At 37.5% G+C, this 27,890-nt stretch overlaps 1 protein-coding gene across 1 annotated transcript in view; it reads left to right on the top strand.

Annotated features, from left to right (window-relative positions):
• FREM2 (FRAS1 related extracellular matrix 2) overlaps positions 1–27,890 on the top strand; it is a 194,619-nt gene that overhangs the window by 140,765 nt on the left and 25,964 nt on the right. Inside the window, exons 7-14 of the mRNA XM_033234619.1 lie at positions 14,198–14,347; positions 16,079–16,288; positions 17,693–17,890; positions 18,599–18,763; positions 19,338–19,520; positions 23,667–23,797; positions 25,409–25,567; positions 26,850–27,153. Coding sequence (XP_033090510.1) covers positions 14,198–14,347; positions 16,079–16,288; positions 17,693–17,890; positions 18,599–18,763; positions 19,338–19,520; positions 23,667–23,797; positions 25,409–25,567; positions 26,850–27,153 — 1,500 coding nt within the window. The remainder of the gene's footprint in view (positions 1–14,197; positions 14,348–16,078; positions 16,289–17,692; positions 17,891–18,598; positions 18,764–19,337; positions 19,521–23,666; positions 23,798–25,408; positions 25,568–26,849; positions 27,154–27,890) is intronic.

The following is a 27,890-nucleotide window of genomic DNA, read 5'->3' as shown; positions in this document are numbered from 1 at the left end:
GTTTCAATAATAGTATCTACCTCATAGGGTTGTTATAAAGAATAAATAAGTTAATATATGTAAAGCAGTTAAGAATATGTGTTTAGCTGTCATTACTATTACTGCCAAGACAACTGTGCAATGGTGTGTTTGTTTTCTGTTTTAACTACTAGACTAAGAACTCTTCGAAAACAAGGGCTGTGTCTTCATCATATCCCCAGTAGGGAGCACAGTGCCTGATCCATAATAGGTGTTCAAAAAATATATAATAAATTGATGGTTAAATGTATGCAGGCAGGAGGGTTGGCCAGGACTACCTTTCTTGATATTCTTCCTATCACTAATTGTTTTTATAATATACAAAAAAAATTAACCCCAAAGAATAAAGCCTTATTTATTTTAAAAAAACCCGCATGTAGTATATTCACAGAGTGTCAAACATCTAAGAACAAAACATGTGCTTTGTAGCTTACTTGAATTTTCCTAGGTCCTTCTCTGAAAAGCAGTGGTTAACCTACCACCTAAAGGCTGCAGTGAGGCATTGTCATTGCCCTAGAAAGCTCTGGCTGCTGCAGTTTACATTCAGCTATTAGAATGAAAATGATGAACAGTTCCTTAGTGACATTACATTTACCTGAACACCAGTAGCCTTAAATTGGCATTTTCCCATGTCAACCATTTATTTAGCTATCCAGTTCTATTACCCAGGCACCTCTCTGAGCTACCTTTTACCCCATCACTCAGAGGCTCTGCCATGACCATCACTCGTATCAGCCTGACTCAGGGCTGCGCTCCTTTCACTCTAGAAGGTGGCCTTGCTTTATTTTTAAATCGTATTTTAAAAATATATTACACAAGCTTTTATTCTCTATAAATGAAAATACACATTTAAATGATTAAACAAGTTGTTCTCTTTAAAGCCAAGGATGTTACTGAGTAAATGTTATCTGATATAAGAAGTCGTATAAAAATCACAATGCTTATGTTTTCATCTTCTTGGTTACTCCTTAAACACAAACCATTTTAAAGACAAGAATGGTTTTCTAACTCCTATTTTTCCTTGAGAGGAAGCACCTATTATCCTTCCGGTAAAGACTGCAGGAAGTAAGCATGAATCAATTGTATTAAATGTTGAATGAGAGAAATAGCTGCCAACTAGTATCATATCAACAAGAAAACACAAATGTCCCAGAAGAGCAAGAAGAATATCTTGGACCTGAAAGCTTAGAGATCTGACTTCACATAGATCAAATTGGATATTGCAGACCAGAAATCCGAGAACCAAAGAAGTTGATTTCCCCGGTGTCAGGCATTTCATAAGTGACTGAGAGGGGAGTGGCACTCCTGGCTTGCAGAACAACGATTTTTTTTCCCATGTACAACACAAGGAAGCAGTGCAACAGCGTTGGCTGCTAACACAGAGGAACACAAGGATAACCGAGGAAGAAGGATCTCACAATAAAGAAGCACACTCCTTCCAACTTGAAATGGAGTTGCTTTTGCTATTTACTCTGGAGTCCCTTCCTGTGCTGCCTGCAGGCGTGTTCAGGTATCAGTTGTCAAGCAGCCTGTCGTCAAGATTATTTATTTTTTGAGTGTCCACCACATGCTGATATTCCTGAGACCTCACACAGATTGTGTTTAACACCATATTAGTCGTCATTTTTCTTCATTCAGCTGTTGAAATTCCCAAATAAATCACCCTAATGTCACAGTCTCTGTTGATTTCAAAATCTTACTTATAAAATTTACTTTAGTTACCTGGAATAAAAATGTACACGTGACTTCTGATTGGTGATTTTTGAAGCAGTGACAATTTTAAAGGTATGGAGAACTTAAGCATAAAGTGACATCTCATTTTATTTCCCTCTTCCTAGAATGCTGCTACTTTATCTTTTAATTAAGAAATTTTTCCTCACAACTTAGGAATACTGATCTATATAACACATTCTAATTTTCTCTTACATAGAATATCATGTTCCTCCCTTTTTCTTTAATCAGATTCTTATTACACATCTTTTAAAACAAATATTCTAAAAATCTAAACATCTAAAATGTTCACAGGTCCAGACACTTAACCATTTTCAGACAAAGTACTACTTAATTTTTTTACAGTACAGATTTTGTAGCATGATATCTTATGTTTGAATCCTGCTTATACCACATGCTAGCTGTGTGGCCTTGAGCAAGTTATTTAACCTCTCTGAGTCTTGACTTAATTTTGTTTGTAAACAGCAGATAAAAATAATCAGCTCGTAAAGGTGTTGTGAGCATTAAGACAATGTAACAAGGTTTCTAGAGATCCTGGTGCCGCTTGGGCAGAGGCAGTCAGTAAATGTAGCTATTACAATATTAATATTACATTAACTGTGATGTTAAGTGGTGTGTTCTCACATACCTGATGAGATTTATATCCAAAATGATTTCTTTTGATTAGAAACTTAGGAGGCAGTTGTCAGTCTTAGCTTATGCCTCCGCACGTGTTTTGATGACCTTCCATATACCAGACTCTGTGTTTCTCATTGGAGTTTACAGATGAACAATAAGTGATTCCTGCTTTTGGGAAGCTTGAAGATGGATATGTGGATAGATCACTGGAATAGAGCCTGAAAATAATGGAAGAAGTGTGAGAAGGCAAGACTTTCTTGATAGTCAATTGTTAAGTAAGTTATATGTAAGAATGGAAAGGCACAAACTTTGCAGGACCTCAGGACTGTGAGACAATGATGTTTTTGAAAGCACAGTAACTACTCAGTTCCCTAGACAGCATAATCATCCACAACACTGTGAAATGCTACAGCCAGTTGGTAGAGTAGAACCTGTTAAAGAGTAAAAATGTTTTAGAGATCTTAAGGAAGAGGAGAGACTTTCTACACTCCAATATTTTTGCCTAATATTCTGAGATTATGTTTAAAGGAGACAAATTATACACGTTCATCTTTGTTTAGTAATAATATCTTTTATCACAGACTTATTACATGAGTACCAAGAAAGACATCAACTAAATGGCAATAGTCTTGTCATCTTCCTCACAGAAGCCACACCTCTCCCTTGAGGTCATTTAGTATGATGTATCTTTTGATACATCCAATAACATGCACACATTTTTGTTTCATTTTAATTAGAGGAAATTATTGGTAAAGTGGCACCATATTCCAGAGGCAGACTGTCTCACTTCCTTTTCACTTACTGGTTATTGATCTTGAACTTCTGGATCTCAGTTTTCTCATCTGTAAAATGAGGATGATAATAGTTTGTACCTCAAAGCTCTGTTAGGAAGATTGAATTAGTAGATAGATAAAGACAGAAATATATATAAATTGCTTAGAACAGTTCAGATACACTGAAAGTACTCAATAAATATTATGATATACATATTATCTTATGAGATACTTATTTCACGTAAGAATACATAATGGCCAGGCACAGGGATTCATCCTGTAATCCATTTCTTTATGAAGCCGAGGTAGGAGAATCACTTGAGGCCAGGAGTTTGAGACCAGCCTGGGCAATATAGAGAGACCCCATCTATACAAAAATGAAAAGTAAAATTAGCCTGGCATGGTGTTGTGTGCCTGTAATCCTATCTTCTCAGAAGGCTGAGGCAGGAGGATCACTTGAGCCCAAAAATTCCAGTTTACGGTGAGCTATGATCTTGCCACTACACTGCAGACTGGGCAACAGAGAGAGAGAGAGACCATGTCCCTTAATAATGATAATAATAAATTAGTTTAAAAAATAAAATTTTAAGAGAATATATTATTAAAAACTTTTCAGGTCAATGCATATAAACCCAGCTCATTTTTAATGGCTATATAGTATTCCACAGTCTGGCTATAACATATTTAACAATCCCCTATGGATGGGCATTTAGATTGGTTTCAGATTTTTTTTCTAATCACATATGTGCTGTAGTACATATCCTTTTTCACACATGCAGGGTGTCATTTATTTGCCTAGTCTCTGTCATTACATTGAGTTTTAGATGTAACAAAATATATAATATGACTAGAAGTTGTCTGTATTGTGTAATGACAATAAATGATTAACATTTCTGGGGATTAACATTGCCAAGCACTGCTGTAAGCATGTTATATATATTCTCTCATTCAGTTCTTACAACAAATCCATGACACATGTGCTGTCATAATCCCTAATTTTACAGATGAAGAACTGACACACAGACATACAAGGTACCATGTCCAAGGCCATACTGCTAGAAAGTGATTCAGTAAGGCAGTCTTTAAAAAGCTAAGTTATTTGATTGAGAAAAGGCATCCATATTGGAATTCACTGTGCTGTAGCCTATGGTAGCTGGCTATCAATAGTAAGGGTTTCTAACAGGTCTGTATCATATCCCTTAGTAGACAGCATCTGATGATATGGGCCTTCTCCAGAAATGAGGTCCTTTCAGCCTGTCATGGCAGAATAACCCTTTCCAAGATTCCTTTTAACATGACTTCGAAGGAAAATATATCAAACTTTTTCATTAACTATGGTACATAAAATAGCATTTGGGGGCCTACTATGCCATTTGTAGTATAGTACACCATGTTGTGTAGTATGGAAATGGAGGCCTCAGTGAAATATATTTATTATATCCTTTTTTTTTTTTTAGATTTCACATTCAGTGTCTTGATTTTACCTATTAAGTGAGTATAGAGCCCATTCCTCTATGAATAATTTTTTGGGATATGAATAAACAAATTATTTAAATGGTGTCTGGAAACTGAAAGACACAAATGGAATACACAGGTTTGGAGTGAAATTTATTTTACCCACATCACACAATTTGGCTACTTTTCATCAGTGATTTGCTCTCAAAAGTTGTTTCTCTGCAACTTTTGTCTTTACAAATAGACATAATGTTGACTAAATACATTATTTTTACCAGTCTTCTCAAACAATTGTACTTATCACCTTATGTTTAATTACATTATTATCTCTGCACAAATCTAGGGGATGCCCTCATCTATATTCTTAGCCACAAAGTATAGTTGGGAATTTTAATCTTCTCTAAAAGAAGACACATAGGTATGAATAAAGCGTGTTGATATATAGATTTTCTTAGCCAGATAATTTTAAAGAACTATATCATACAAGAGTACTGGGAAAGATAACAAATGAAAGTGAGGAAAATGACTGTGTACCAGAGAAATCAGTTGGCAATGGCACAATGAATGACAACACGAATATTCTTCAAAATTAAAAAGCTGGCCAGTTGATCAAGCGGGCTATCACCCAGTCATCCACTTTGATACTGTCCTTCACATGTGATTGATCACAAAGCATTGTCACTGTATTTCTGAAGCTCTTCTAGAATCTGACTTCTCAGTCTTCCCACCTCCACTGACCTAGCTGAAGACCTCACTGTTTCTCTGAATTGCACTATCCCCTCAAGGGCCACACGGCTTCTAGTCTAATGCTGCTTCAGTTCGCCCACAATGCTTGGTTTGCTTTTTGTGCAAACCAAGTTCTGATGATTTCACTTCCAGCTTAAAAATCAGTGTTGATTCCCTTTTTTCTGTAGTTCTTAGCATGTATTGCGAGAACTTGCAAAACCTGGCTCTCGCCTTAATTTTCTCCCTGGGCTTTTGCCTTTTCCTACGCTACAGCCACACAACTTAGCAACCTACTGAGCACTCACCTCTTTCTTTTCCTTCACCTGAGATGCTCTTCCCCTTCAATACTGCCAAGCCCTGTTCAGTCTACAAGGCCTAGCTCACATTTTTTCTTCTCTGGGTTGCTGTCCTCTGCCAGCTCTCCATGTCAGGAACCTCTGCACTACAGCAGCTGTCACCTGTTACAATCACTCTGTCCTCCCAGACTAGCAGCTGAAGGGTGATGACTGATTCTCAAACTCTAATATGTGTACATTCACCTGAACAGTTTAAAATCCTCGAATGCAAGAAATTTTGGTTTTGTTGGTTTAAGATGAGGCCCCAGGAATGCATGTTTTAAAACCCCTCGGGGACTTGTAATATAGATCTGTGACCACCTTTGGGAAAACGTTTTATATACAATAGTTTAGGAAACTGTAAATTGTACCCCATTGAGTTGAGAAATCAATTAGTAGGTCATGACCAGTTTTTCCTTCTTCTTCCTTGTGTATCATATGGAATAGAAAAAATATTTTAAGTTTTAAAACACTCTTCTAGAAGGCAGGGAGCTCAATAACTTTTGTGGAATAAAGAATGCTCATGAAGCCTCTTCACATGCTACTGGATGTTGGAAAATTTTGATGACTATGATGTTTACATTTTATTTTACACTTATGATGACTCAAAAAGGCAAGAGAAGATTCCAGAATGAAATTACATTGATGGTAGAATCTCTGATATCATTATCTTTTTGAAGAAAGACTCACTATGTATTTTCAACTGAGGTTTTGGAAAGGCTCAGTATTTAAATTGTCATCGTTCTAGACATGTATTGACTTTTCTTTATTCTTGCTGAGAAAATTATAGTTGACAAGAAAAAGAAATGTTAAAACATGTCTTTAAAATGTTTTATACTTTTAAACTTTCCTCTTTATATACATTTTAACTTTAATTTTTTATTTATTATTATTATTATTTTTTTGAGATGGTGTCTCACTCTGTTGCCCAAGCTGGAGTTCAGTGGTGCGATTTTGGCTCACTGCAACCTCTGCCTCCCAGTTTCAAGTGATCCTCCTGCCTCAGCCTCCTGAGTAGCTGGGACTACAGGTGCGCGCTACCATGCCCAGCTAATTTTTTTTTTTTTTTTTTTGGTACTTTTAGTAGAGATGGGGTTTTGCCATGTTGGCCAGACTGATCTCAAACTCCTGAACTCAGATGATCTGCCTACCTCGGCCTCCCAGAGTGCTGGGATTATAGCCGTGAGCCATTGCCTCTGGTCCTGAACTTTAATTTTTCAACAATAATTTTGAAAATGCTTTTTAAAGACTAGATATGAGCTCATTTTTCAGAATGTATGTTTATGTAAAGTATTTATTGAAAGAAAAGTGGGTAGGCCAGGCACAGTGGCTCACACCTGTAATCCTAGCTCTTTGGGGGGCCAAGGCAGGTGGCTCACTTGAGGTCAGGAGTTCGAGACCAGCTGGAAATTGCTTGAACCCGGGAGGCGGAGGTGGCAGTGAGCCAAGATCTCACCACGGCACTCCAGCCTGGGGGACAGAGGAAGACTCTGTCTCAAAAAATAAAAAATAAGAAGAAAAGTAGGGAAAGGCCATGCCTAAATTATTTAAAACTAATTTATTTTTAATGATATTATTATAGGGGGAAGTTCATCAACATTTTTTTCTTCTTTGTTTTTCTTAGTTGCGAAAGTAGTCGATGCTACTTGAATAAGTTAAATGGGTAGCAAATGAATGTATGCAAGAAATCTATAGCAAAGGAAGTGAAATTTCATCAAAATCTCAGCTCTAGGAAATAACCAGTTAGTGGTTTAACATACATTCTTTCTTATTTTCTATGCATCAAAAAATAAACTATACAATTAATTTTTAATAAAATTTAATAATTTTATACATACCATTCTATATCTACCATGTTAAAAAATTTCATTGCAGAAAAGTACACAAACAATATAATATAATACATGCTCTATGTAAAATTAAACAATATTACTGTTTTTCACAGTTGCTTTAGATGTTTTAAAGATATGAAGCATTATACATTAAAATGCTAAGTCTCAGCAGAGTGCAGTGGCTCACGCCTGTCATCTAAGCACTTTGGGAGGCTGAGGTGGGCAGATTGCTTGAGTCCGGGAGTTCAAGACCAGCCTGAGTAACATGGCAAAACCCCATCTCTACATCCGAAATTAGCTGGGCATGGTCACGCATGCTGGTAGTCCCAGCTACTCGGGAGGCTGAGATAAGAGGATTGCTTAAGCCTGGGAGGCAGAGGTTGCAGTGAACTGAGACTGAGCCACTATACTCCAGCCTGGGTGATAGAATGAGACCCTGTCTCAAAAAAAAAAGAAAAAAAAAAGTTAAGTCTCTATTAGTGTCTCTTAACTGCCATTGTCTCCAAGAGGACAATGTCTCAGTTGGAAATGCAGATATTGCCTGCCTTCTGCATTGGTCTTGCTGCGTGCTGCAGACCAGAGCTGTTCCTATTCAGTCACCTTGCCCAGCTTCCTCCTTTTTTTTTTTTTTAATGCAGAGTCTGGCTCTGTCACCCAGGCTGGAGTGCAATGGTGCAATATTGGCTCACTGCAACCCAAATTACCTTTAAATTTTAATCTATCACTGCTGCTGATGAAGCCAACTAGAGAGCATAAGATATAGAATCGCAGAGCATCAATATCTCAAATATTTTTTAACCTGGGGGGTAAAACTAAAATAAGTATCTGTATCTATGTGTATATATATATGTGTGTGTACATATGTATGTGTGTATATATATATGTATATACACACACACACGTATGCTTTATAGTCTAGTAGTCCATTTTGTGAAAGAACTGAATTTAATCCCTTTCTGATAGATTTTGGGCTTGTTTCCAATTGCACCCTAACACAAATGAATGAAATACAATGAGCAATCCTTTGTATGCATCTTTGAACACTTAGGTTAGCATTTCTATATGACACATCCCCATATATTGAATTGCTAGGTAAAAATTTTGTCCATAAGAATCTTGTGAAAACCTTTTATGACTCCTTTCCTGCCTTGATAGTAGTCAAAGGCACAGGCTTTATCTAGATATGCATCCTAGTTCCACTATTTCCCTGATGTACAGCACAACTTTGGGCAAATCTCTTGATCTCCCCAATTCTTGATTTCCTTATCTGTGAAAATGGGATTAATATAGTACACACCTCAGTGGGTGGTTGTGAGGATGAAATAAGGTACTGAATTTAAAACAACTACTACTGTGGTATCTAGCAATTAAGTTACTAGTTTTAAAGATGCTGAAATGAGCTAAAACAATACGCAGACTGCTGACTGCAAGTTAGCTGCCTGTGAAGGTTTTTAAAAACAGTGCTGTGCCTGTGTGGAGGCAAGGGGCATGTGCATGTCTCTGCATCTTCTGCTCAGTTTTGCCATGAACCTAAAACTGCTCTAAAAACTAAAACCTATTAACAAACAAACACAGGTGCCTGGAAGTGCCTGTTGGAGATTCTGATTTGGAAAGTTGGAGATAAGGCCCTGGCATCTGTATTTTTAAATTCTCTAGGATAATTCTAGTATATTTCCTATTTGGGAACCAGTGAAGGCAAAGTATTTCAAAAGAAAAGAAAAAAAAAAAAGCCTCTTCTCTTTGAGTTCATTTTAATTCGCTTTTCCTTACCCGTGAATTTCTTACAGATTCAAAGGGCAGCCTTACAAAGTCGTTTTACTGCAAAGAAAAGCACTGGCTCCTCCTTAGGCTTCTTAACTGCTACTGCCTGATGCTAAGAGTGTCCTCTTCTGACTCACCCACCCCAAAGACAGACGTAGTTATTCATTTGCTGTAGCAAATAAATAATTCTACTCTGATGTTAATTCATTCTACACATGTTGATTGCATACCTATTACATTGATTAAGCTATGTGTTAGGGAAGTACCAGTGAATAGAGGAAGCTTGATTCCTCCCCTTAGAGAGCTCAGAGACAATGGGGGACATACTCCCAGTGACAGCGGAAGTTGAGCCAGGGCTTTGTTTGGTAGGGGAAAGCAGGGTGCTCCCCACAGAAGTGACTTCTCAACAGAAGCCTGGAAGATGAGCAGAGCAGGAGATATCCGGATGAGGAGGGAGGAATATTCAAAGCAGCAGCAGCAGCCATAGAGCAAAGGCTGGGAGGGGAACATTGAAGACTGGATTGTTTACTAGAAAAGGGGCTAATATGAGCTTGAAAAGGCAAACCAAGGTCAAATGTTTCAGTGTCTTGTAAACCATGTTAAGTAGCTTGTGAATAATCCCAAGAACAGTAAGGAAAGTTGAGAGGCTTTCAGCAAAGGGAGTACTATGATGAGATTTGCTTTGAGGGATGACCACTTTCCTTAAGAGCCTGGTTAAGTGGCTGCTGAGAAAACTCAAAAGGAAGGTGTTACTGCCTGCAGCTAGATTAGTGGCAGTGAGACAAAGAGAAACCCGGGGAAGGGGAGTGGAGGTGACCCTGTGGATTCCGTTGTGGAGAAGTCCACCTTGAGGTGCCCAGGGGACATGGATTGATTAGGCAATACAGCTCAGAAGGAAGATCTCATTTGGAAACCATTCCTTTGTATTATTTTCAGCACCGGACAGAAAGGCAGCATTAAAGCTTTTACTTCATTCAGTTCTAAGCAAACACATTGGTTAGATCTACAAAGCTTACTTGAATGATGGTCTATGTGCACGTGAGTAAATAAGATTTGGCTCCAGATAGCAATTACTACTGGCACCTCTTCCTTTCATCTCAGGAGACACAATGTAATTGTAAACATCCATCTAGACACTGGGAAATTTTTTCCCTCAGGGAGAGAAACTTAAATTGTTTCTCTCTGTCTTTGTTGCAGGTATCTGTGCTGTATTGCTCACCTGGCCACCTCTTCTACATTTGTAGGAAATAAATGTGATCCTATCTATGCTGTAGGTAGTGAAAGTATCCCCAACCTTGAGAAGCACATTAATGTTTAATGAGCTAAAATAGACTTTTCTGTAGTCAATGCCTTGATCTATGTCCTTTATTTAAAAGTATAAAGACCTCAAGGGATAGAGTGTAGAGTTTGGCTTCCCTTATGAATTTCACACTCACTAGGCCAAATCAAAACCTCCCTTGCACTGCTCACAGTCAATTTGGATAAATTTATCTTTCCTCTGCATTCTGGAGTGTCATCTGAGGGTGGTGGAGTGATGGGCAAGGACTGTTTTATGGTCTTAGGTGGGTGTAGGCTATGAGATGTGTGGCTTTATTTGATCATCCTCTTATTCCAGGTAATAATATCCTCCACTGATTGTTTTATCCATTAAGTCTGTGAACTTAAACATGGTACAAGGCACAGTGTGTATTTAGGAGCTGAATTAAAGAATTGAATAGACTTCTAGTTTACTTTAAATTGTAACAGGGTAGGGGTTTTTCCATAACTGATCTAGAAGGATCTTCAGTTTACTTATTTTCTTAAAAGAAACCAAGCTTCCAGGCAAAAAAATAAAGTTTACCAAAGAAAGAGGTGAGTTAAAAATCTTGCTCATAAATAGTAATTGTTGGGGAACAAGCAATTATTCTGGATTTTTGCATAGATACCTTTCAAAGGCATGACAGTCACATCCATTTGTTATTTTATTCCTTCCTCTTGCTTAGTACTCATTAAAATGTTCCAGGAATATCTTGCTATTTTTCTTAAGTGACATCTGTAACTCAACTTACTGCTTAATGTGTCTTTAACTCATTCATATTACATAAGGTTTTCTCCCAGTGGTAATGATTATAAACAATATTCAAATTTTAAGTATTTTGAAAAGATGCTGAGAAATTGAAATAAACATAATCGTTACTTCTTTTTCATTCTTACTCATCTAACACTGAAAAAATATGCTGATGTTTAAACATCTTTTTAATTAATGGCATAAGAAACTAGATAGATAGAGGTTTTTTTCCTGTAGAAACTATTGAATGTGTTTTAATCTCAATAATCACATCAAACTTTAACTTCAGTAATTGTAATTGATTATTTGAGTTTTTCAGATTATTCAGTTTTTCAGTCATGATGAGTGGAGCACAAAGAGGGAGAAAAATCATATATATGAATCTACTCATACTCAAAAGCTTTAAGGAAGTGATTAACTTTTCTAACTCCTTTTATTAGCACTGTATTAAAGTTGAAGGATTTAGGGTTAAAATCCCATTTCCATTCTCCCTCCTTCTTTCTACAGGAGATAACAATATATTATGCAATAGGCAACATAATCATGTGGTTTGCATCACTCATATCCGTTTTATTTTTATAACGTTGTCACATGTGCCATGCCACCCCCACCTCTTTCTCTCTTTCTGTCTTGCTCACATACACATTCACACAAATACACCCACATGCATATAAAACACATGTGTCTGTACATACATGGTAACTAATTCATCTTCATTTTGAATGACAACTTAGAAGTTTTCAGAGTACTACATACATAAGACTTCCATATTTTTTCTTATAAAAACTACACATTAAGCTATAAAGTAAAACTACGTGTTTTGGAGTTGACAGAATGAGTCTGAAACATGCAACACACCATTTGGTCCCCGATGTGTAGCTTATTTGGTGTTTAGCAGTTGTATATTCACTCACTTGATTTTATTACGTTGCTTTTTTGTTATGTGTCTGTGAGGACTTGGGAGGTGGGATGACGAGGAGGTATCATTGTCAAATAAAAGGTCCTCCCTTAACTGCATTTCACAGCTCTCTCCCATAACTCAGAAACCTAATTTGGGTGATGATGTGGTTTGTCAGGAATGTGAAGAGACTAACAGAGATCACTTGTTGGATGCAGGTGATCAAGCCTCTGTGATAATTATGGAAGCCTTTTAAAAGACTTACAGATGTGCCCGGTTTGGCCATCTGGTCAGAAGATGCATTTTCAGAGTTCTCTGTCTTCACCTTTGTGCCCTACCTCAGTGTGGGAAATGTCAGGAATGTACTGGCTTGTAGTTGAGTTCTGCTTTGACTGAGGTTAACAGATAACACCTTCGTCTGTACACGTACGCTCATGTGCCCTAGCACCGTCCAAGTTGAAAGGATAAGAAGGAGGTTAACTATGCTGCAGCGACATTTATCACCCTCTGAACCAAAATATGTGAACAAAATTTCTAAGGTTGGTTTTGAACTATTCAAGAATTTGAAGGGGCTGTATGATTTTTATCATGCCCACAATGTGAAGAAACAAAGAAAACAAACTTTTCCAGTTTAAATAAAGGTAACTTATTTGGGGCAAGAAAATAAAGAAATCATACTGAATGTGAACAATGCACAAAATGAATTTTCTTTGCCTTTCCAAGTGGCTTTGTGAGCCATTGTTGTAGAGTTTTGCTTAATTTGGTATGTGTGGGAATTCAGTTAGTTGCTCTGAAACACGATATCATGTTTTTAGTGGCCTTCCTTCTTAAGGAACAGTAATGTGAGTTGCATGTTCTTTTAAATGCAGTCCTTTTGAATCTTGTAAAACTAGAGCCAGGTGACTAGAATGTGTCAAGTCAAAGAGTTGTTCACCTTGTGTGTGTACATTCACTTGTGTCTGTTCATGCATGGTAACTATTATCATTAACCTTTATTCTGGGTGATATAATTTATCTTTCTTAATAATTGCTTATAAAAATAAGCTCACAATGAGTGAAGTATATACTACTTTTACAACTTCCTGTGAGCCTCTATGTAATTCAAAATAAATTTTTTTACAGTAAGATCACAAATTAAATCTGTGTTTTTTCATTGGTCAGCTGACTGCTAAACTTCAGACTTCTAGCAGCTCTGTCACAAGGTAAACCATTGGTCACAGGTTGAGTCAGGCAGAAACGGATTAGATCAATTGCAATGTATCACCAGTATTGGAAAAAAATACGAAGACCCCAAAGCATGTGCCCTAGTTTAGTGACTGAATCTGCCTCATTTTCTTGTGTGTTTAGAATTAATATTAACCCCTTCGTATGAGATTATTTCTTTAGTAAAGTCTCACTTAATATAGAGCATCTTCAGTACTCTATAGGCAACCTGCAGTCAGGCCCTGCAGTCTTCAGGACTAGCAATCATATATTCCAGTCTAGTTATGACAGTAGGTTCTAACCCTTGTGATTATAACACGCCCACATACACTGAATTAAGCCCAAATCTAATGGGCCAGAAAATGGCATAATGCAAAAAGTTATAGCTCTGTTCCAGAGTGGAAATTTGGTAGGAGATAATAAAATGAGTGGCTAGGCCAAACTAAAAAAAAAAAAAAAAAATCAGGTATGTATTTTGTTTCATTTAGTTCTGTTTTTCCAACTAAGCTTCCAAGGGCACTTTTGGAAGCCACTTATAATCCCACATATGAAGGACAAACAAACTTATGCCTCAAGATGAGAATGTTTTATTAGACACTTTACTGTGTGTATGTTTGATTGTAAGCAGTAATATTTTGACCTGAAAAGTACAGATCGAAGAGATGTTATCTCACTAAAAGGAAAAATGTATGATAAGGAAGTCCCTAAGAGTCAGCACACTCTTCTTTGGAATCATGTCAATAGAGTTTGATGCGAAAAAATGAAAATAACAGAAATGATTTCTGTTCCTTTCTTAACAGAACCCATCTTCTACTTCGGCGATGTGGAATACTCCGTGGATGAGAGTGCTGGCTACGTGGAAGTTCGGGTGTGGAGAACAGGCACTGACCTGTCCAAGTCTTCTAGTGTCACAGTGAGGTCTCGGAAAACGGATCCTCCCTCCGCAGATGGTGAGCAGTTTCCCGCTCGGCTCTTTGGACTGTTCTGCAATTTTCAATGACCATGGCACACATTTGTTTAAAGCTGAAACACTTCGCTTCTATTAAAGCAGTTTGGCTGGGTGTATTGTTTTTGCTGAAATTATTACTCTAGGAGGTAAATCTAGGCTTTATTTAGTACTTTGGGAAAGTACATTTAAGGGCCATGAATCAGAAGCTAGGTTACAAACGTGAAGACTCAAAGGATCTATATACTAAGGCCTATATTTCCAGGAAGTGGTTCTCTACTCTCAGCAAAACTAGTATTGCTGAATGTTGTGGCATTATAGGCAGGAAAATCATCTTGCTGCACATAATCTATCCCCACAGAAACCTATGACATTTAGGTACTATGCAGGCATGTGTCTTCAGTTGGCTGTCTCCTTATTTTAACCATGAGTCCCTATAAATACTTCAGATCCAAAAGGTTTTTTCCACACTTCATTATAAAAAATGTACTAACTAGCACATATCTGCATTTTATTCCGGGATCTACATCTCCAAAAAGTTGATTTTAAAGTTTACAGCAAGCATAGAATTCAAAATTTCCTTTTTTTCCCCTAAATGACCAACAATACAAACTTTCTCATGTACACACACATGAGAACACACACGCATGTCATACACACAGCAGACATTCATCACACAAAGCAAGCACAGGTTATACCATTTGAAAAGTCACCCTTAAGTTTTAACTTTTTTAATGTAGTGGAAGCAGTATAGTGCTTTGCATGTAGCAGGTGCCCAGTAAACATTTGTTTAACTAAATTAATCATTTTTAAGAGAAATATTCAAATCAGAGATGATGGGAGGGAGAGAGAGAAATAAGAACAAAGGGGAAGAAGCAGAGGAAAAGAAAAAAATATAAGAAGAACCACAAGGAGATATGGACATTCTACAAAATGAATTAAAGACAGATATGCTCAAGTAAAGTTGCACATTTGGAGGTAAAGTAGATACAAAATGAGAGTCAGAAGAGCAGAAGGTATGAAAACAAAGAAAGAAGCAATTATTATCGACCTATTGCCCACCACTGTCAGTCTTTGAGGATGTAGTGGCTACAGATTAAAAGGCAGTTTTGTTTTTAACTACTTTAGATATAAATGGAGGTATCAACACTAGATATAGCCCCTTTTGTCTGAAAAATATTAAATTAAAGATCAAAGTGTAGAAGCTTCTCTCATTGCCTGGAACAAAGGTGGATGGAGTGTGGGCAGAGCTGGTTCCACTTAAATGTGTTGCTTTAACTAACAGGCAACCATACACCTAAGTAGGATGTTCTACAGCAGCTCCAGCAAAGATACATAAATAATTAATGTTAACAAAATTTTAAATGTCTATATTTCATATGTAATTTATGAGGATCATATATTTGATTGATATGCTGATTTTTCTAAGCCTGATTTTTATTACCTTTATTAGATAATTTTCAAACTAAAGTTAGAGGAACTATAACACACAAAGCTAACATAACTAATCCAAAGGCTAACCATGAAACGTGGATAAAGTTCAGCAGCTGGTCTTTGATCTGTCACCACAGTAGCTATCTAGATATCTATTTGCATTGTATTAAATGTACTTTTCTGTAGGGTTATGCTGGTCTCTGTTTTTTAAAAGAAGAATTATAAATACAATTACATAATTTGTGTCTTATAATTTTTTGAAATTAGTCCCCAACTGAATATTTTTTTATTACTGTCATAGCTGGAACAGACTACGTGGGCATCAGCCGTAATTTAGATTTTGCACCTGGAGTCAACATGCAACCTGTTCGTGTCATCATTCTGGATGACCTTGGAGAACCAGTGCTGGAGGGAATTGAGAAATTTGAACTGGTGCTTCGTATGCCTATGAATGCAGCCCTCGGCGAGCCCAGCAAAGCCATAGTGTCCATAAATGACTCTGTCTCCGATTGTGAGTGTTTATTAATTTTACAATGATAAGTGAAATCGTAAGCTGAGGTTTATATATATATATGATAAGCAAGATGATAAACTATATATAACATATATATGTATGTGTGTGTGTGTGTGTATATATATGTTTGTTTGCTAGAGCTTCCATAACAAAGTACCACTGTCTGGGTGGCTTAAATAACAGAAATTTATTGTCTCATAGTTGTTGGCGAGAAGTCCAAAATTAAGGTGTTGGCAGGCTCTCCTTCTTCTGAGCACTGTCAGGGAAGGAGGTTCCAGGCCTCTCTCCTTGGCTTGAAGATGGCCATGTTGTCCCTGTGTCTCCTCACATCATGTTCCCTGTATGTGTCTCTGTCTAATTTTCCTCTTTTTATGAGAACACCAGTCATATTGGATTAGAGCCCATCCTAAAGACCTCACTGTAACTTAATGACTTCTGTCAAGACCCAGCCTACCAATAAGGTCACATCCTCAGGTGTTGGGGTTGGGATTTCAACATACGAATTTAAGGGGGACACAGTCCAACTCATACAAATACCCTACCTTTCTCCTCCTGATGATTTTGATAGAATTAGACAGTCTCAGAATAAAACTTTTATTCTTTCTCTCAAACCTTAAAGAAAAAAAAAGTGATGTCATCAATATCTTGATTGTGCCTCAAGAATTCCCCTCACGGCAGATGGGTGGAACCACGTGGAACTGCATAGACCCCCTGAGTGTCAGTGATCTTTCTCCACTTCACAGCACAGGACACTTTCTGTCATCTCCTTCCCCTAGACACTCATAAAATTTCTCTGATAATGTGCCAAAAATGCTGTTCTGGGACAACCCTCTGCTGGACACATGGCACATCATCACAAGGGAATTCTGACACACCGTCACAAGGGAATTCTGAACACTTTTCAATCATGAGGATTTCAACCATGCTTGGAGGAGTCTTACCTATTGTCAGTGAGGCCTATACGCAATTAACCTAGCATAGGTGTCACCTAAAAATCACACACACACACACACACGAGTCAACTTTCCCACATGATCTGAGTAAATTATGCTTGTAATTATCTGCACAATATTTAGTGTTCTTCATATCAGGAAATTCTGAAAGCCTCATGACTAAGAAACATGTAGATACAAATATCTTAAGGTTTGTGGTTTTATCTACTTTTTAGCATTTCATTGCATACCCTTACTTTACCAAACAGGCAGAGCAAAATGTCAAAGGTAAGGAAATCAAAACTCTTAAGTGATTTGCTCAAGGTCAAAACATTGGCAAGTGACTGAATGGAGACAGAATCCAGTTCTTCTCATTTACTTTCCATTATTCTTTCCACTAAACCACATCTTCTGAAATGCCATTTTCCGCAAGGAAATTTCCGTTCACTTTGATCCTTTGTTTTTGCAGTGCCTAAGATGCAATTCAAAGAACGAATATATACTGGCAGCGAAAGTGATGGGCAGATAGTTACGATGATCCATAGGAGCGGGGATGTCCAGTACAGATCTTCAGTGAGATGCTACACCCGGCAGGGGTCTGCACAGGTGATGATGGACTTTGAAGAACGCCCAAACACTGATATCTCCATCATCACATTCCTCCCTGGTAAGCTTGAGCTTAAAATTTTTTCGTGAAATTTGAAGAAGCTGAATTTTTACTCAGAAATTTGTATCAGGGAAATACAAGTTCCTTGATACCAACAAGCGTATGGCATGGTTTTATGTGCACTAAATGATGAAAGTGAAATCGATTTTTAACAGGTTGAATGAATGCCCTTTTTGTATCTGCATTAACTTATTGATTCCCAGTGATGTGATATATGGTTTATTCAAAACTTATTCAGTGGACAAAAGCATATGAAATGTACAGATTTTACAATGCTAGGAATTAAACTTAGCTCAATGATTTGTTTAGTAAGTCAGAAGTTAATAATACTAGAAACTAGTGTTGAGGTCAGATTAACAATGATCAACCAGTACAAGGCTGCTAATCTTGCTTTCTGAATGTAATGCTAAAAATTCATAAACAAAAGTGGCATTTGTGCTGTTTCCTTTGTTTTCTAAGATGAGTGGCAGAGCTTAAAGACAGAAATCAAAGAAATTCCCCATACAAATAAGGGCTGGTCATTGCATATACTTAAATATTTATTCACTTATTCAGCAAATATCTACTGAAGGCTTATTACTTGCCAAACACTATTTGTTGCACTGAGATGGCAGGAAAAATCAACATTCTTGCCCTTATGGTGCTCACATTCTAGTTGTAGATATATTCCTACGGGACGTGATTGACCTGCTGACACTGTTGTTCCAGGTGAGACTGAAAAGCCCTGCATCCTTGAGCTGATGGACGACATGCTCTATGAGGAGGTAGAGGAACTCCGCCTGGTACTCGGCACTCCACAAAGCAACTCTCCCTTTGGGGCTACAGTTGGTGAACAAAACGAAACTCTCATAAGGATCCGAGATGATGCTGATAGTAAGAAATCTTTTTGTGTGTTCAACTGTAAATTGGGAACTAAAATCCATTCAAGTCAAGGTTTTAAGTGACTCAGAAAAATCCCCCCGCCTCCTCTACTTTCTGACTAGGATTTTTGATCTATTGAGAAATAGCAAAAAGACAAACAGATGGGGAACAAAATAAACAATTAAAACTGATAATTTTGACACTGGAGAAAATGGCTTACATCCCAACACTAATTCCCAAACATCCATACCGGCCCTCTACTCTATACACACCCTTGGGTACAGGGAGACCAACAGTTTCCTCCCTTCCCCCGCCACCTTCAGTGGCCTGCTCATGTGTAATTTATGGCACATAGACAGCTGGTAGCACATGCTCTCTGGGGGCTGGTTAAATCCCAGGAAGGAGTTGGACAACGTATGCCAGCTTTTCCTTCCACACACATCACTAATTTTGAGTGAGGGGACAGAGAGAAACCAGGAGTGTAATAGTCCTTAAGCCCCTCCCACATGGAAACAAACATTACAAATGGAGGAAAAGCATTCCCCTTACTAATAATTTCATTTGTCTGTGTTTCCCACAATTTTAGAGACTGTGATTAAATTTGGAGAAACCAAATTTAGTGTCACTGAACCCAAAGAACCTGGAGAGTCGGTGGTTATAAGAATTCCAGTGATTCGCCAAGGAGACACTTCAAAGGTTTCCATTGTGAGAGTCCACACCAAGGATGGCTCAGCCACCTCTGGAGAAGACTACCACCCTGTGTCAGAAGGTACAGGGCTCCCAGGGCCTGTCTCCTGATGGATGGATCATGCCAACTCTGTGTGCCAGTGCCAGTGCCCTTAAGGAAAAGAAGGGAAACATCCAATTGAAATAAAAACAGGACACTCTTTTTTGAGGGGTATAATTTTAAGGGGTACAAGTGCAATTTTGTTACACAGTTATACTGTGTCGTAGTGAAGTCTAGTCTTTTAGTATATCCATCCCCCGAATAATGTACATTGTACCCATTAAGTAATTTCTCAGTAAGCACCCCCTGCCACTCCCCCACCCTCCCCAGGTCTTCAGTGTTTATCATTCCACACTCTATGTCCACATGTACACATTATTTAGCTACCACTTATAAGTGAGAACGAGCAGTATTTGACTTTCTGTTTCTGAGCTGTTTCGATTAAAATATAAGCATACTCTTTTAAATTCCTATCATTTAGTAAAACAAACACAATGGGATTTATTTCCAAGATTTTTTCTTTTTGACTTACAGGGTATATGTGTTAGGACTTAGGGAAATTTTGAGTAAATGTGCTAGATAACCTTCTGTTTTGAGTTGACTTTCTATTGGTTTTACCTTCATTGTAGTTACCAGATTAAATAATAATTCCCTTATTTTTCTATGTCATAATAACTGTGATAATAATCTATTTTGGTTTAGAGAACACCAGCAATCTAAATCTAAACCAAAAAAAGGAGCCACTTAGAGATGTCTTTCATCCCTCTCTTTTTGCAAATGTTGAGCCATGTCATCATCTTTTTTTTTTGGGGGGGGGGGGACAGAGTCTCTCTCTGTTGGCCAGGCTAGCATGCAGTGGCATAATCGCAGCTCACTGCTATCTCCGTGTCTTAGGTTCAAGCGATCCTCCCACCTTAGCCTCCCAAGAAGCTGGGACTACAGGCATGCGCCACCATGCCCAGCTAATTTTTTTGTATTTTTGGTAGAGATGGGGTTTTACCATGTTGGCCAGGCTGGCCTCAAACTCCTAGTCTCAAGTGATCTGCCCACCTTGGCCTCCCAAAGTGCTTGGATTAAAAGCAGGAACCACTAAACTTGGCCTGCCATTTACTTTTATCAGTAATTAAAACAAATCAGTTCTAGGCAGGCACGTTGGCTCACACCTGTAATCCCAGCACTTTGGGAGGCCCAGGAGGGTGGATCACCTGAGGTCAGGAGTTCAAGACCAACCTGACCAACATGGCGAAACCCTGTTTCTACTAAAAATACAAAATTTAGCTGGGTGTGGTGGTGCATGCCTGTAATCCCAGCTACTTGGGAGCCTGAGGCAGGATAATGGCTTGAACCTGGGAGGCGGAGACTGTAGTGAGCGGAGATCACACTATTGCACTCCAGCCTGAGAGACAAGAGCAAAACCCCGTCTCAAAAAACAAACAAACAAAAAAAACTCAGTTCTCTCTCAGTTGCTCTCTCTCTGAATTATTTTGCTTACAAAAGAAAAGTAACTTTATGTCCAAAATTACGTTTATGAATTATTTGGAGTCTAATTATTCACTGTTTTCTACTTTCCCACCTCTCCCTATCAGGAGTCATTCGTTCTTGATGATCTTAGCCCTTCAGGCATTCATCTTTATCCAATTTACAAACAAAGCTGAGAAAACAACTGATAGGTATCCCTGAATCAGTAACAAAGTTAGTGAGGCAATATAAAAAATGGCGTCTTCTACAGAGGAGCTTGTATCAAATTGTAACCACTATATGGAAAGAATATACAAGCTTCAAAGTTATCCCCAGATTATTCTCTATGTAAAACATAATATATATTTGAAATAAATCACACATAATCCCAGAGAAAACAAAACTGATAAGCTACTGAATTATAAAATATAAAATGTATTTATATAATGAGCAGATTTTACATGAAAGAAGAATCTTCTAAATATTGATAACATGATCTTTAACAAAAAATGTTTTTCTTGAGAGTAAAATGATTCCTTTTGCTAAACAGAAACAAAATTATAGCTATGTAAACTGAAAAGTAAAGTCAGAAAAAAGTTAAAATATTAAATAAACCTGTTGATCTCTTTTATCCAATAAATGTCAACATGTGTTTTATAATGTTTATACTAAAAATTTAAGGAATATTTTTCTGAAACGTTTTCTAATTTCTCCTGTAAAGGTTCAAACTGAAGTGAGTTCTTTGCAAAAAACAGAAAAAAATTAAATATAGGACAAAAGTTGAAATTTTTTGCGTACTAAAATAGTCTAAAGTGACAGAAAAAGATAAATGTGAGTGAGAAAACTTGCCCACTATCCAGCAAGTATACTATCAGAAAACAATAACAAATATTTAAAATAAATATTTAATTTTTTAAATTCTAAGAAATTTGGTTTGTATAACTCAAGGCATTACAAAACCTTGAATGTTTACACATCTAAGATAAGCAATGAAAACGAGTAAAGCAAGGAAAATATGAGAGAAAATGGAGTGATTCTAATGTCATTAAGCCAGCAAGCCCATTCCTTGCCGAGAAAAGCCTGTATTATCATAGCCTAGTGGTCATAGTCTCCTGCCATGCAGGAAGGTGCCAAAAAAACTCAAAAATCTCTGTTTTCCTATGAAATTCCCAGATATTTAAATGTTAGAAACCAATTTTTAATGTCACATGATACAGGTCAAATCAAGCAAATGATTAGCTATTTTCTTCTCTGGAACAAGATAAGTTCTCTCAGGGTATAAGAAATCTGGGACTGATAGGCTCAAATAATATGTGAAGGCTAGTAGAAATAATTGCTGTATCTAGAAACAGAGAACTAATGTTACAAAGAAAAAGAAAATTATTTAAAGATAAAGGGAAGAAAATTCCTCCTCATACCTGATAATTTAAAAATTGAAGCAGAAAAAAGAAAGCGCCCTGGCAATTCATTTTCTTCTTCCAGATGCTAAAGGATTTGTAATTTAGAATTATAATAACTGAACTGCAGCTACAACTGGCATCTGTTGACTCTTCTAATTGGGATAATTATACTTTATAGGCTTTATATTTTCTCTTTTGAAACAGTATCTCAAAAGGTATAGTAAAACCAACAAAGTAGTTTATCCATGCTTTACAGTATGATCAGTTGCTTAATTATGACTTCCATAAAATCTGATAATTTTCATGATTTTTAGTAATTTTGAAATGAGTGGTTAAGAAAAGAATTCTGATTTTTTTTAGGATTCTAGATTTAACTTTCATGACATTGAAGCAATTCTTTCTTAGTGAGAAAGGACAGGGTGAAGAGAAAACAATCACTAGCATTTATCTAATATTACTTGTCTACGTTTCCCTGAAAAACACAAAGAAGTTTTTTTGAAATATAATTTGATATTGTGTAAAAAACTCAACAGTTATTTATCCGGCTCTTCTACATATATACATAATGTAAATCCCATTCACACTCTATTATACCTGTGATCATATTCATTTGTCTTGAGTCCTATTGGTTTAGAAATTCTGGAGAATAAGATGTTAATTTTTCTGATTATGTCCCCATATTAGCACTACTGATTGTCCCTCCTATAATTCAGCATATTTTCAAACTGTGGGCCAAAAACCAATGTCTTATTATTAAAATTTTTCTTCAGATAAAATCACATTCACAGCAACCTGGATTGAACTGGAGACCGTTATTCTAAGTGAAGTAACTCAGCAATGGAAAACCAATCATTGTATATTCTCACTCATAAGTGGGAGCTAAGCTATGAGGATGCAAAGGCATAACAATGATATAATGAACCTTTGGGACTCCAGGGAAAGGGTGGGAGGGAGGTGAGGGGTACAAGACTACAAATTGGGTACAGTGTATACTGCTCAAGTGATGGGTGAGACAAAATCTCAGAAATCAGCACTCAAGAACTTATTCATGCAACCAAACACGACCTGTTCCCCCCAAATCCTATGGAAATAAAAAAATTGAAAAAATAAAGTCTTGGGAAACAAGAAAATATTAAAGTAAAATGCATAGAGTAAGAATTAGTGATGTTTGTTAAACATTTGATTTCGTTTCTCACACACACCCAAAAATAATGGACCACAGCGTAAAATGTATTTCTCATTGCAGGCCACAGACCAAAAAAAAAAGCTTGATAGGAAACTTCTAATATTCACATGCAAACGATTTAAATCTGTGATTTTGCATTTGTAGAAATTGAGTTTAAGGAAGGGGAAACCCAGCATGTGGTTGAAATCGAAGTTATCTTTGATGGGGTGAGAGAGATGAGAGAAGCCTTCACTGTTCATCTAAAACCTGATGAAAATATGATAGCAGAGACACAGGTAAGTAATGTAATGTGTATGTAAATTCATGGCCAGCAGTTTGTCAGAGAAAATGCATGAAAGCAATCCCATAGTGTACAATAAAATGAGGAGACTTTGTACAAGCCTTACATGAAAGAGATATGCATAATCTGTTTTTACCTCTTAAATATATTTTCTTCTGATTAGATCATAGTCAAGAAATTCCTATCTTTTTCTCTGAAAAATATGTGTTGAAACTCAAGGACTGAAGTCACTGAGCCCCAAACCAGTGCACTTCCCTTCCCCATGTCAGTCAGTAATAATTGATTGACCTTGGGATTAACCATCAGAGAGAAAGTAGCATCTCAGAGTAAAGAGGGAACTATTAATTCAGTGCCACAACTCATAAAACATATTCAAACCCACAAAGCAGTTTGCTAATCCTCCAAATCACGATCTGTTTCCCCTGGCTTTATCAGAATTTGATGTCCACAGCCTCATGATCAAAATGTTGCAGTCCTAAATCTTGTTGTCTCTACTTACTTAATTTATATTGTCTCATTAACCAGATTTTCCTCAAAATGAACATAATTCCACAGAATGTTGACCTTGTCAAGGGAAATAATTTTTAAAACTACATGTCTTTTTGGAATATATTAATTTTTTATATCTTTGCTTACATTTGCTGTATTACTTTTTTGTTTGTTTCACTTTAGTATGAGTTTAAGCTGGGAAACTTTTTTCCATAAATATTTTTATCATTTTGTAATCTTTACTGCTTGATGGTTTTTCTACTACAGTGCCTTGCTTTTCATCAAGTTATTTAAAATTCAAGTATGGGCAATCTTTATCAAATATAGTTTTGTGTCTTCATCACATAAGACAAATCTTTTATTATTATTTTTATGTGGTAGCGTATGAAATTCTTTTGGGTGAAAAGAATATTTACTCAAGTTACTTCCAGTGATGAAAGCTTCTTTTAAAAATATACATGTAAAGATAGTTTGGGAAACTATGCTATGTAGTCAGATATTGGAAGGTTATTTGGGAGTCAGGGCAAGTTCACAGCAAGGTGTTCTTGTCACCTTGCCTAGCAGCAAGTGTTCATGGATTCCTCTTCTGTCTGGAACTCAAATTCTCCCCTGCCTGGGTTTCAGGTGGTGCCTTCTGCCCTTGACTGCTTTAAAAAATTTCTTATTACTGGCATCTGCTTCACCCAGGCTCACACTATCCCATGACCTCTCTGATCTTCCTTCCTTCAGAATGCCCTCCAGCTCTACTCCCACTGTCAAAGAATTGACTCCTTCATGAAATTTCCCTTCACAACCCCAAGACAGGTTTAGTGACTGTCATCACAACTGGAGAGAAAAAAAAATTAGAGCCCAAACACCTCGTGGGCCGCTGGCCAACCTTTGGATTGACTGCCCTGGGCTCAGCTGCCCTCCCTGGAACCATAAGATGTGAACAAGGTGTCAAGGTTGTGTGCACCAGGCCACTTAGGGCCAGTTGCCCTCCAGGGGCTCTGAGTATGACACTTTGCATCATAACGAGGCCATGGGTTTGCCAGGGATCGTGAGTATTGTCCTGTATGGTAGAAGCATCAAAAGTTTAATATTTCACTAATCAGTGATAATTATCTTTTCCTTCTAGGTGACCAAAGCCATTGTGTATATAGAAGAAATGAGCAGCATGGCAGATGTCACTTTTCCTTCTGTCCCTCAAATTGTATCCCTGTTGATGTATGATGACACTTCCAAAGCTAAGGAGAGTGCTGGACCCGTGTCAGGCTATCCTGTCATCTGTATCACAGTGAGTAGGAGATTCACAAAATTGAGGAAAACTGTAAGATAATTATTTCAAATAACTTTAAAGTGGAATCAATATAGCATTGGCTTTGTTATGAGGAAATGAAAGTAGAAAAATACTACATGGTTTAATTAAAGCCTTGAACTTTGCAAATATAACACTAATCAAATAAAGCTCCCATTTTTTCTTTCTTCACCCAGCAAAGGTTCATTAACTGATGTGTACACAGTGTGTTATCTCAGTCTGTCACCAATAGAAAAATAAATGAGATATGAGGTCTGCATTCAAGATATTTATAGATGAAGAAAAGAATATAGGAATTGGTAACTCTAATATAAGGCAAGATATAACCACTATCATGAAAATGATACAAATTGGAAGTCAGAGCTGCAGGTCCATATATGAGGGGAGATTTGGGATGGTCAGGTGGAATTTTGATCATTTAGGATGCAAGTCTGATAAGGGAAGGTCGTTCTAGGAAGAAGGGATTGCAACATGAGCTACAGCTAGAAACAAATAGCATAAGAAATAGCAAATTATCACTACTTTTAAAATTTACCTTTTCTTGACTCTAAATTGTAAGCTCCTTGTGAGCTAAAATTATGACTTACTTATTTTTATATCACAACAGCACTTCTATAATCACTTATATATAAAAGGTACACAATGCATGTTAATTGAGTCAACAAGGCAGAGATGATTTGGTGTCAAAGTATAGGGAGTTTTCAATGTCGTATTAAGAAATTTGGACTTCATTTGTTGTGTAGCGAAGAGTTCTTACACAGGAGAATGATCAGTGGGGTTAAGCTGGCAGGTTAACAGGGCAGTCGTATGTCAGTGGACTGGAAGAAAAGACCCTGAATTAGACAGAGAAGTGCTGCTGGGAGTGGAAAGGAAGGCATCAACTTAAGCAATATTGCAAAAGAATAATCAGCCGAGTTCCTGACTCACTGGATAAGGGGAGTAAGATGAGAGACAGGAAGGGAGGGAGGAAAAAAGAGAGAATAAGGATAATTGGCAAACCTGATGATTCAAGACATTATGATATAAATAACAATTTTACACGTATTAAGTTAGAAATAGAAACATCCAATAAGCTGTTTGAAATGCAAGATCAGCATTTATAAACACTATCATGGCTGGGAATCAAAATTCGGAAGTTGTATGAACAGCATGTGGAAATTGGGGAAATCTGCAGTGAAAACTCGATGACAGAGAACAGGAGAAGAATGCGTTCCACACTGTTCTACACTCTGTTCCTAACACAGTCATTTGTTTTCCATAGGCTTGCAACCCCAAATATTCAGACTATGATAAAACAGGCTCTATCTGTGCAAGCGAGAACATCAATGACACTTTGACCCGGTACCGGTGGCTGACTAGTGCACCTGCGGGCCCTGATGGTGTGACCAGCCCTATGAGAGAAGTGGACTTCGACACCTTTTTTACATCATCCAAGATGGTCACGCTGGACTCTATATACTTTCAGCCTGGCTCCCGGGTGCAGTGCGCGGCTCGTGCTGTGAACACCAACGGGGATGAAGGCCTGGAGCTCATGAGCCCTATTGTAACCATCAGCAGAGAAGAAGGTCAGTCATTGCCATTTTCCCCTGAAGATCACTGGAATACTGTGGAATATTACAAATGTCTACTTTCTGGTTATTAAGACTTCCAAATGTCCCACATATTCCATGTATTTTGTACGTAGTTAAAAATTAAAATCTATTTTTACAAAATTATGTATTAGAAAACAAAATATTCATTCCACCTTTAAGTACCTATTATATGCCGGACACAATGCTTTTTGCTGGCAATAAAATAAAGAATACAGGATCCCCGCTTTTGAGAATTTCTTGGTCCAGTTGAAGATGCGGACACATTTTAGTCTAGACAGGGCACAGGAATGCACAGGTAGAAGTGATTAGTTTTACTCTGAGTGGGTCAGGAAAGGCTCATCAAAGAGGGGAGGCTCAAGCTGAATCTGGAAAGAGTAGAGGAAACCAAGCATGAGCAACAACTCGTAAAAGCAAGAAAGAATGTGAGATATTCTGGGAATGGCAAGCAGAGAAATGGGGAAGCTTCTGAGAGGGAGAGGAGGAAAAACCAGGAGACAAGGCAAAATGGTGTGCAAGGCTCAGATCTGAACAGAGCTCATGCCGTGCCGGGAGCTCAGCTGGTTGTTGGGTGAGTAGGATTTTGCTGGGGACGGGAGGGGAAGGGCAATCCGAGTAGAGGGGTATGTGCAAATGAACACCTTGGTATTAAAAGAGACTGTATTTAAGGCTGGAGCAAAGGCACATTGGGGATGGAGAATAGGACGTGGCTG

Source organism: Trachypithecus francoisi, unplaced genomic scaffold, assembly GCF_009764315.1.
Source record: "Trachypithecus francoisi isolate TF-2019V2 unplaced genomic scaffold, Tfra_2.0 Contig01461, whole genome shotgun sequence".
In the NCBI taxonomy this organism is placed as follows: Eukaryota; Metazoa; Chordata; class Mammalia; order Primates; family Cercopithecidae; genus Trachypithecus; species Trachypithecus francoisi.
The sequence above is the reverse complement of the archived record's forward strand: the minus strand, read 5'-3'. Positions and strand labels throughout refer to the sequence as shown.